The sequence below is a fragment of the Pogona vitticeps genome, chromosome 8, assembly GCF_051106095.1.
Source record: "Pogona vitticeps strain Pit_001003342236 chromosome 8, PviZW2.1, whole genome shotgun sequence".
NCBI classification, from domain to species: Eukaryota; Metazoa; Chordata; class Lepidosauria; order Squamata; family Agamidae; genus Pogona; species Pogona vitticeps.
The window spans coordinates 25892110-25904372 of NC_135790.1; the positions used below are offsets into that span (position 1 = coordinate 25892110).

Below are 12263 nucleotides of genomic sequence, written 5' to 3' on the forward strand. Positions count from 1 at the left end.
CTGTGATGATTATAAGTACAAATACTCAGAGAAGACACAAACTTGAAGATGAATCTGGGAGTGGCATTCTTTTGAAGGGGTAAAGTTCCTACTCATAATTTGCCTCCAAATATCCTTATTTTGCCTCCAAATTTTCTATTGGACAATGCTTTCTCTGTCCTAGCTTCACACTAGCATATGCTGATCTCTTATTATTTCTACCAAAGATAACAAAGATATGCATTCTCCAACCCACAATGCATCCTAGTCAGTGCAGTGTGTGTATATATGTGTGTGCACACATAGAATTATCTTTAAACGAAGGTAGTAGTCATAGCAGTTAAGAACTTACCTTGTAGGTTTTTTGAGGGGAAACCTGAAAAGCAAAATTACAAAGTTTATTGTAGCATAAATTGTTTATTGTTGAATAGAAGGGAACATGTCAGGTGGCACAGGTACTATTGGTTAATGCATTTTTTTTAAAAAAAGATCCACACATTTTGCTTTCAGCTATTTAAAACACCAATCATAAAGGCACTTTTGTATTTTTTGCCCATACAATCATTTCAGGGCTTGGCGTCTCATTTTATTCTGTATATCTACCTTCATACAACTGCTTATATTTTATAGAGTGTTCCAATCAAGCAATTTCATTTTAAAACTGAAAAGATCTGTTTAGCAAGCATCAGCATTTATACCATTCTCCTGAATGCTGCATTAGAACATCTCCCAGAAATGAACACAGATTTCTTCTGAAGCCTGCAGAGGTAAACGCTCAGTAATGTAGTTCTCGGAGAATCAACTCCAAGCTGATCCATCCCCCACACCTTTCGTCTTTCTTACATGAAAATGCCAGTCTGCAAACAATGCCGCATGCGTCAAGGGGAGAAATGTTCCAAAGGGATTCTGGGATAGATTTCCGGAAGCTGCAGGGCTGCAAGCCAGCTTCTCCAGTCTCTCTCTCTCTCCACAACATATAAACATTCACCACAAAGGGAAAGAAGAGTAACAGAAGCAGGGCAAGCAGTAAGTAACCATCACAGAAGAACTACTCATAGCCCTACATACAGTTAAGATTGTATATAGTGTTACAACGTATTCATTTTGTTTACTGAAGGGAAGAATGTAATAATCTGCTTCTTTCATCTAGTGTAAAAATTCTTTTAATACTTAGTCAAAAGATAAAAAAGTAAAACTGACTGCATGTCTTGCTTTTGTTACAATCCTTATCATCTCCCCTAAAGCAATTATTTCCAAGGGTATGTGAAATATTCTTCAAGACAAAAACTATAATTAAGCTAATTAAGTCTTTAATATATGTATACTAATTAGCATAGAAAGCATACCATTTTAACAGCATTTATGTTTGCTGAAAACTTTCTTTAATATCAAAATACCACTTGAATAAGATGATAACAGCATCCTGAAAAAATATGATAAACTATATAAAACATGGGCCAAAACATATACAGAGAGATTTAGACATATACATTTGAGGAAAAAACTATTATTTTGTCAGTTACCTTTAGTGGCTTTTCTTGAAAATGAATTATTACTCTTCATCAACTAAAATAATAAGCTGTACAGTATGCCTTGTATACTACACCCTAATAGAACAGCCACAGTTTTATCCATTTGATCTCATTAGATCATGGATTTGTTTTTATCAACATAAGCCACTGTATTCTCGAAGGCTTTCACAACTGGGATCCAATGGTTGTTGTGGATTTTCAGGCTGTTTGGCCGTGTTCTTAAGGTTTTTCTTCCTAACGTTTTGCCAGTCTTTGTGGCTGGCATCTTCAAAGAACAGGAGTCAGAACTCTGTGCTCTGTTGCAGTTTGTTGGATAGTTCAGGATTTATGGCTGTGGGAACAGCTTTTGTTCTTTTCAGGAGATTGGGTGATTATGGTGATCAGTGTGTTTGTGTTGTGGGTATACTGTTGTGATAAAATCAGACTAGGGCAACAGACCAAAAAAATAATAATATTGCATGGCATTATTTTCTTTAGATTTACAACAGTTCTGCAAATAGATCTTGCTTCTCCTTTCAGGATATCAACATTCAACCTCCACAATTTAAGGAAGCCAAAACCCTCATGGTTCTGAGCTGTCCGTGACGGATCAGGAAAGAGATCTTGGTGTGCTAGTGGACAGCTTGATGAATGTGTCACCCCAGTGTGCGGCAGCAGTGAAGAAGACCAATTCCATGCTAGGTATCGTTAAAAGGGGGATTGAAAACAAAACAGCCAGCATTATAATGCCATTGCACAAAACGATGGTAAGGCCACACCTGGAGTATTGTATACAGTTCTGGTCACTGCAACTCAAAAAAGACATAGTGGAACTGGAAAAGGTGCAGAATAAAGTGACTCAAATGACGACTGGGCTGGGGCACCTCCCTTATGAGGAAAGGGACTCTTTAGTCTAGAGAAAAGGCACCTGAGGGGGAACATGACTGAGATGTACAAAATTATGCAGGGGATGGATAAAGTGGATAGAGGGAAGCTATTTCCCCTCTCACACAATACCAGAACCAGGGGATCTCCGCTCCAATTGAGTGTTGGAGAAGACAACATTTCTTTATCCAGCATTTTGTTAGTCTGTGGAACTCCTTGCCACACGATGTGGTGATGGCATCTGGCCTAGGTACCTTTAAAAGGGGACTGGAGGGATTCCTGGAGAAGTCCATTGCAGGTTACAAGCCATGACGGGGATGTATAATCTCCAGGCTTAAAAGGAAGGAACCCCAAAATGCCAGATGCAGGGCAATGGTGTCTGGAGACAGGTATCCAGTTGTCTCCTGTGCTCCCAGAGGCATCTGGTGGAGCCATTGTGAGATACAGGGAGCTGGACTAGATGGGCCCTTGGGCTCTTCTTACGTTATGAAGCAAGATGTGACTTTTAATTCCACTTTCAGAGAATAATCAAATTAGTGGTGGACACATATGTGTACTACTGATATTAAGAACTACTACCAATATAGAGGTAATATGAGACAGGGTGGCTGAGAGACCTTTGGCCAGTGCTGCTAAGTTTTGAAAATAAGCAGCTAGATACTATAGCAACAGCCAGATAACCAGCTAGTTCTCTCTCTCTCTCTCTCTCTCTCTCTCTCTCTCTCTCTCTCTCTCTCTCTCTCTCACACACACACACACACACACACACACACACACACACACACACACACACACACACACACTTTTCACACAATATAGTGAAAGTTAAGAATTATGATTGTCTGCTCTTATCACATCCATGAACCACAACGCCAGGGCTGTCAAGCCCAATAGGAAAAACAAACAAAATTAATTCCAACTTGTAAAAACCTCCTACACAGAAATCCTAGAAACCAATACCAAGTATTAGTCACTAAATACTGTAACAAATTTGCACCTAGGCCAATACAGACTGGAGAGGAATGAGGTGGACTATAAGATTAGCACTGCCACCAAATTTGGAAATCACTGCACGAGACAACTGTCAGTCTACAGTTGATCCAAGATGAGATGACAAAACCGGATGGTACAGGAAAGTGAAGAGAAAGGGTATAGAAGTGGCTCCAATTCCAGATAAAACTCCAACAAAAAATACGAAACAAAACAAAAACACAACCCAGCAATAATGGTGCCTGTACCTTTTAATTCTCAGCTTGACTAGTTTGGCTCTAAGTTTGATTCTAAGAATAACGCCCTCAGTTTTTGACCTGTAAATGAATGACATATATTAACTGTATTTGTCTCTTCAGGCAAAGATTTGGCTGTTTTTGTTCAGACTCCACATCAACTTCTTCTGTAATTCACTGAAACTCCAGACTTCACTGAAGAGATACTAAAGCACCTCAGTGCTCAAAAACAGCACAGATGCTTTCTTTTATTTGTGTTTATTATATATACATTGCTAGTGACAAAGTACAGTACAGCTTCTGTTCGAAGCCAGCTTTTCAGCATACAGATTATAACAGAGTGCATCACAGAATAACATCTGTTTCAGCCGTAGGGTTAGAGAAAGGCTGGAGACAGGGTGGGAGTGGAAGTGTAAAAGCCTTGTTATGAAGTTTCAGCCACAGTCGGCCATTCAGTCTTTGCCCAAGCCAGTTCCTCAGCCCTGTTCCATGACACAAGTCCTTGGATTTTTCCAAGAGCTGATGTCAGGGCTTTTCACAGAGAAAGAACTGCATTTACAAGGCCAGTGAGGAAGGAGGGCTTCCCCAGCAAGCAATGCTCAATGTGCCCATTGTGCTACTCTGTAGCTGGAGCCAGAGCCTTGCAAGTGGTTTTAGTCGTTGCAGAAATTCTGCCTTCTTAAGAAGAAGGATGTTTTATAGCCAAATGTTCCTAGCAGCAAACACTGAACTTACCCCAAATGGGATCAATTTGTATCATGGGTACAGTTCATTCTACAACCAGAGGCATTTTCTATTTTAATCCCACAGAACCTGTCACTCTACAGACAGTCCAGAATCCTGTCTGCCTTTGCATAACATAAAGTTATATCATCATACATTTACCACATTATATATCTAAACTATTATGTCATTCGATTGCCCAACCAACTGCACAATGCACGTGTAGAAGTGCTTTTTGAACAGCACATCCATCATGGCACAATTAGAGCTATTGCTTGCATAATGTCACTAGTGCAAGAGTATCTGCTCAATAAGACTTAAGCTGCTAAGTACCCTAAGATATGAACTGTTGTAATGCAAGTAAAGGTTTCTCATCTCAGAAGTTACTACACTTGATCTTAGCCAAAAGGCTGAGAAGTTGGAGACTTATGTTTTTGTTTCATAAAATACTACTGCACCAGTGGCACAAAATAACTGAACTAGAATTAATATTTTCAGTGTCTTGAATATACTGCATAACAGTGTTAGATTTTGTTTAGAAAAAACCTTGTGATCTGAATTAAAAGCAATCAAAAAATTCTTATCAGAATCGCATGACGAAAGACAAATAGGACTAAATGCAAATGACACAAAGAAACAAAACTTACTATTTCACTTTTAGGACATTTAGTTTTCATATAAAAACATTTATTTTCACAGTTATTGATTGTAAAAAATAAAAATAATAAAGAATTATAGTGGCATATTCACTCTATTCTGCAGCTGGTTTTTGGGCATTTCTGTTCTAATCTACAGTTTCCATAAGCCCTATACTTTATTCATGGTCCAAAGGAGTGTGATTTGTCATACAAAACTCCTTGAAGATTCCAGTTTACCTGCTTCAAATTAAAGGGTGGCTGGCTAGCCACAGTGATATCCATTGCAGGGTATCATAATGAATTTATCATCTTCATCAGCAGAAGAGGTAAATTAAAAAGCCTGCTGTGGGTGGAAAATGGATTAGATCTTTCAGTCTTACGACAATTTTTTCCTCCATTATAACAGCAAATTCTCAAGAGAATCTCTTGAGATTTTAACTAATATTTGCAATTATATTCAATATACCCAGTACCGGCACTTTCATATGGTCATAGATACAACAGTTATGGGTAGAAACTGTGGGTTTCAGGAGCATGCAAAAACTCCAGTTTCATAACTAGCATTATCTGTTTGGGGCATCTATGCTGTGAAATGTAATGGGGAGACCATTAGTAATTCATTCCTTTTAGTGCATTTTCCTCATTTTGGATGTCTAGTAGCCATGCTAAATCCCACAACGTTGTACAAGATGCAGTCTCTCCTGCTTTCACTACAGTTGCTGAGCATATGGAGAAAGGGATACTGCATTTTCATGGTTCAGAAAAGTTCAGAGCATGCATGACAATTTATAGAGTGTGGAGGTCATGCTAGGTATAGAGAACCAAACTTTAAATTTCCTCCCAAAAAATCTTTTAAGTGAAGGCAAAGTAGACTTTTGTGGATTCTGCTTGAAAGTGGGAAGGAAGGAAGGAAGGAAGGAATGACAATGTACGAAAAGATAAAACATATTTTCATGGGAAGAGGATAGGTAGAAACTTAGAGGAAAAAAGTATGTTTTCTCCTCATTTTAAGGCACAGGACTTCCTTTGTAGGTTTCCAGGTTTAGTGGAGCAATCCTAAACAGCTTTTTTGCTCATCAAATTTTTACTAGTTGCTAGAACTTGGAAACAGCTTTTTACCTCTGTCATGTGAAACTACTTTCTTCTATGTCTCATCAACTGAGAAATTAGTAAATATTCATCCTTGCTTATACTGAACATCTTCTCCTAGTAAGCAAACTGTCCATGAGCACAATTCCACACTGGTAGATATTTCCTACTAGGAAATATATTCTTTTTCATTTTCTCCTGGTCCTAAATGCAAATCTAATCTTGTATAATCTGATTTTTGTAAACTGTCATTTAATGTAATGAGTCAAACATTTTGTAACTTTTCTTTGTTCTCATTCCACTGCTGAGTTTAAAAAAGTATATAAATTTTCCTTTTTAGGAAGGAAAATAGGAAATTTCAGAATCAAACACGGATGGAACTTGATATGCATATAGTGACTAAATATGCCACAAAATCTTGCTAACTGGAACTTGCTAACACCAACATAGTGATATTCAAGCTGGCTATGTATGTATGTCCACACAATAAAAGAGTAATCTTGCTTTAGACGGGACCACAATTAATGGGAAGGGAACACAGTGCAGTTTGCATCTACAGTTCCTCAGTAAGCTTTGCATCTAACTTCTGCAGGAATTTTGGCTTGAAGTAACACCTACAGAAACAAGAGTGATTTCAAACCTAAGATGCAGTAAAGTTAGAGGGGAGAACATGTTTATTACTGAAGCCTTCCTATAACGTATTCTGTACAACTGGTGGGTATCAATTCAGCCATTTTTAAAGGCCCATCTTAGTAGAATCCCCACAGAAATCTTGTCTATTCAAAAGAAAGGTGGCAGATATAATAAACCCAGCCAATACTGCTGTATAAATAATATGCATTACGCAAAAAATCTGTGTGCATGTTTTCTTTCAAATAAAATACTGACCTCAAGAGAGTAATAGATACTAAGGGGAAAGACATGCTTAGAAAACCAAGTAACACTGCATTGATACTGGCTAAAACCCCATAGTAAGTAGCAGTAAGTTGCAACTTGAGTGACTCCATCAGTGAGTCCACACTTACCTATGTTTCATTGATTCAGTGGATCTACTCTAGTTGGAACTTGTCACTGGATTTCAGTCATTACTGACACAGTGCTACAAGGCATATACCTTAGGATTGCTGGTTTACTTAGAAAACATACAGCCACGTCAATATAGCTTGCAAAATAAGAGAACAAAAATAAGACCAAAATACAGTAAATGCATCAAAAATATTCCTCAACATGAAAGTAAACTAGCAGAAAAAAGGCACCTAATATCAGCACAAGCAAAATAAGCAATGTAGCCCTCTGTCCAAACAAATGAGAGTTTGAATGCTTGGTCACTATGACCTAGGTTCCAAATCTGAGGCAGTGGTTACAACAGTGAAATGCCCCCCCTGTGGTTATGCGACTTTTAAACGCATTCAGGTCATACTTTGAAGTCACGTGACATTTATTGCAGGGCGTGTATCCTAATGCGTTTTTGGGTTACGGAGTCATTTCCTTACAAATCAATAAGTGCCTAAAGTTCCTTGTTGATACTATTTGATAGAAGTTAACCAACATATTGAAATACACACCATAGGAAAAGTTTTTTTTTTTTTTTTAAAAAAATAATAATTAAAGGACATGCACAGTGACAGTGGTTCAAAAAAGTGTGATAAGATCATTCACACATGCAGCAATGCAACATTTTTTTTAAAGATCTGCAACAACAAAAAGTAGAAGCCTCTGGTCAAGTGAGAAATGATCTGCAGTTTGCACGTTTGCCAGGCAAATGATTCGCTAATTGCTGTGCATCATGTAAGCACAAATTTAAATGGTAAAATCAAAGGGGGAGAACTGAAAAACATTTTGTTGGTGTGACCACAGCCTGACGGAGTTCAGTGGGTACTTGTTTCCACACTCTGTAGAGTATCAATGGAAACCCACTATGAACAGTGGCATCCGACCTGACAGAAAACAGAAGAAGATTATATATGATAGTTTTGGAAGGACACTTTTTCACAAGAATCCAAGACTCAGAGTATAAAATGCTTTTCTAAGAAGCAAGAGCCAGCCTTATTTTAGCCTGGAAACCAACGGACAATAAGCAAAGCTTGCACAGAACTAATGCTCTATGATCAATGAGAATAACAACAGAAAAATAAAGCTGCTTACTGAATGCAAGAACTAGTTGCATTTTCTGTGTTACCTTCAGGGTAGACCCATAAAGAGCATACTGCAGTACAGTACTCTACTTGGAAATTTAACAGATCATGCACCACAGTGCCAAAATCTTGTTCATGTCTCCTATTTTTACTTTAACATAACTATCAATCAATCAATTAACATCCAGGCACAAAGTACACAAAAGGGATTATACTAACAAAACAGACACATATATTTTAAAAAACTTAATTTAAAAATCAAATAATTTCCCAAAGATTCTCAAAATGCTTAAGTACATTTTTGTTGGAATATAAACTGAGTTCTTATGTTTTAGTATCAGAATTACTTTCTTTTTGTATTAAGTATCGTATTTTAGTATTTTATTTCCTATCATCAACAGTATTTTATTACCTTTAATCACAACTGATAGGTAAGCAAACTATGTAAAAGAGTAGGAATTTTTAACATTAGAAAATCAAATGAAGTGGAAAAGAAGATGGAGACATACTTCATTGAGCAATGATGCCCGAAGTGTGCTACCAAATGGAAGCATAGTATTAACAACAGCACTGTACTTCATCTGTATAATATCTGGGAAGACATGAAGTTATCATATACTGAGCCAGGCCATTAGTACCTTGAGCTATTGCAATGCCTGTATTGACGGGCACCAACTCTGCAGATTTGGAGGCAGAAATCCAAACTTGAAATGCTGAAGACTACACCTGTACTCTTCTGCATACAAAGCACATACCTTAGTCCTAACTTACAATCTTTCCCTCCTGGTTCTTGTTCACACAATTCACTTCCTTAAAGAAATATACTGTCTTTATAGAGATTGGAGAAACGTAATATTTGCTTCAGAGAACACTGTTGTCAGAATGCAGATAAGCAAATAACCCAACCTTTGCTTCCAGAGATTTCTGCTAAATTACTTGTGACAAAAGCAGCTCTGAAAATTAAAAAGCCCAGTCCTGTTCTACACAAAGAGTCTACAGCTTGCATCAAGTTCAGAAAAAGGTGAAGGCTCATAATGCCTTGTCTAGTCAAGCATAATACTTGCTACACAGCTGCACCCTAACACAAGAGTAGCTAGAACACTGTCTTCCTCTGAAAAATACTGCTTTCTTTGTAGCGGTTTTGCCTCAAGGAAATTGTTTCAAAGCATCCCCCATCCATCACATCTCATATAACATCCATGCATTAACAGATATGATTGTAAATGGATATAGACACTCCCCATGCTGTCACAAAGCCTCACAGTGGCTTCGTCCACAAGTGTCATAATAACAATGATAAGACAGGGGCTGAGTCTTCCAAATTAGTTGTCCATATTTGAACCAGGAATGTTATTCAGAGCAAACTGCCAGCCCAACTCTCCCATCCTGTTTTTTTGTTTTTAAAAAGGAACAGTGATCCTGCACAGCATCTTAGGGCTAGGCTGTATCTGGTTTTAAAGCATGTATCAATTTTAATTAAGACACCAAAGGTAAAGATAAAAGGAAAAGAAAGATACAGCTCCTCCATCTATTCCTATTGCTTTAATTATCTTGATTGTAAGCAAAATCTTTTATTTTCTTTTTACAATGCAGGGGGAAAGCAGAAAATGTACTACAGCAAAAAAAATTACAAATTTGCAATGATCTAGCAAGAAAAGAACAATTACTTAAAAATAGTAGCCAGTATCACCTATAAGTAAATTACAAAAGCTGTCCAGGTGGTTCTCACAAAGCAGGATGATTTGTATTTAGCTCAAAATCAAGAGTAATGTCATTGCCTGTCTCCTCTATGCAAGACATCTTTTCTGGCTGTCAGAACCTTTGTTCTCAAACCAAGGCTAGGCACAGATATATATATTTGAAATATGCTTTTAAAAAATCACATACTACACCACAAAAAAAGCAGAAGTACAATTTCAACACACATTAGTTGATGCTCTCCTCTCATTTAAATATACTGTTTGGTTTCTTTATATCTTCTATTACCCGGCACCCATAGAAGCTATTTTCTATTCTTCTCGCTACATTAATATATTAGAACAAGGAAACAAAGACTGTCAGAGATTACCTGGCTGAAAGGAGGCTGGGGAAATTAGCAAGCAGATACTATTTCTAATAAAGGCCAAATCATCTAAGAAAGCCAGCTACCTCATCTGGTTTTGGCAGCTCCTTAAAATGTCTTCTAATATTCTTGAATAGGCATTTGGAGGGTTCACTTGGGAGACTGGAGAAAAAGAGGTGGAGTTTCATTATACCTCCCTCCCAGCCATTATTGCAGTGACGCCTGAACACTGTGCTGTTTAGTGAGAGAGAACATAGCATATGCATCCTTTCCATGGCAAGTATTCTTATCCGATTTAGTAAGGAGGTTTTAATAGTGAACATTCTTAGCAGTCAAGTGAATAGAAACAAAATTAAGAAGCCTTCTTACAAACTGCAGTCACCCAGCCAGTCAGCCAAACATTGCATTCACTGGCATGAATCCTGTTTCTCTTCAATGCGACATCATCCCTGCATACATTTGCTGAGTGTTGCACCCTGGCAATGCAGACTGCATAATTCGAATGTGCAATCAGTCATGTGATGTTATTGCAAACAGTCAGAAGTGCTTTGGGAAAAGCACTTGTGCCTTGGCACAATTACAGTTATGCAAGCATAGCTGCTCAATAGGATCCTGGGAACTGATACCAACGCTAGGGAATGGCTTAGGTGTTCTAATATGTACTAATTTTTGTCCCATTCATGTTTCAGAACATGCTTAGGCATTTTCATCTCCAACATCTTAGACAAAGCAATTACACTAATATGTTATAACTCGTGAAAATTTCACCACATCTCCAAATCTGCCATTTCGCTACTTCTCCTCTCCCAGGAGCTGTTTATCAGACTGTTGTCACTTTTTCCATCAATCAAGTGCTGTGTTTTGTTTTACATGTCCTTCTGACTAGCTGCATGGGTGCTGTTGAATTTTCTAACTTGCCTCTCAGTACAGTGTTGCTCTTTACTGTTCCATTCTCAATAAACCTGGCTAAAGCTCCTCTTCTATTTTGCTATCAACCAGCCTTCTTTTCTTATTCCCAATCTTGTCCTCTCCTCCATCTAGTCTTGCAAGTTTCCTTTAGGTGGCTTATTTGTTTAGAAATCTTCTATTTGCAGGCTTTGCTTATCCACTGGAGCCCTGAACATGTAAGGTCTTCCAGATGCATACACCTGGCAACTATAAACCAAATTGGTAACAAAGAATCCTGTCCCTTCCTCCCACAAGGGAGGATGGAGGTCAGCAGGTCAGTACAGAGAACAGCCAGCTCACTGCTTTTCCGGCGACGCAACTGATTCAGCTCGGGGGAAGGAGGGCAGCAGTTGAGGGGCTGTTTTCTTTTTCTGCCCCAATAAACCTAATTAGGATTGTGAGCAGTGCTGGCGGGAGAGAAATTTCTTCACGCTACAATGTCTGTTTGTGTTTGATTAATGTAAATCTTCCCAAGGCTCTAACCATGCCCCAGGAAACATGAAGGCTGGAACTCCATGAACAAGCATGCATGCAGCTGAATACTACAGGAAAAAAACTACAGAAAAAATGAGTGCTACTCACTCCAGAGATTTTTCTCCTCAAATAATCTACTGTCTGTGATATGTCTTCAACCGTTTGCACCGAATACTGCTCAACTGAACAATACTCTCTTCTTGCATTATTGGAGTCAGAAACAAAATAGGGTAGAATATAAGATCAATCAACAGGAAATACAGAAAAGAGATCAAATTGCCTTCTCCCAATTTTAGCGTAAGCCTGTATCATGTCACCTATACTCTAGTTTAGTTTAAGATAAAGGCAAATATAGTGATAATAATATTAGTACTGCAGAGCTGGAAGGGACCATATGGATCATAGATGCCAGCTTGGCAAGGAGGCAGAGCAGGGAATCGAACTCCCAGCCTCTGATGCTCTGCAGCCAGATGTTTAAACTACTGAGCTATCTAATGATTAATAGAACAAAACCACTAATGCCTCTATTCCAGACATGTTTATAAGTCCAAACCATGTTAAAGATTCTGTTATTAAACATAATCTTTAAGAAA

General features: G+C 38.1%; 1 protein-coding gene across 1 annotated transcript in view; it reads right to left on the minus strand.

Annotated features, from left to right (window-relative positions):
- The window catches only part of ARHGEF12 (Rho guanine nucleotide exchange factor 12), an 83563-nt gene that overhangs the window by 49852 nt on the left and 21448 nt on the right, over window positions 1-12263 (minus strand). Inside the window, exon 2 of the mRNA XM_020792661.3 lies at window positions 332-355. Coding sequence (XP_020648320.3) covers window positions 332-355 — 24 coding nt within the window. The remainder of the gene's footprint in view (window positions 1-331; window positions 356-12263) is intronic.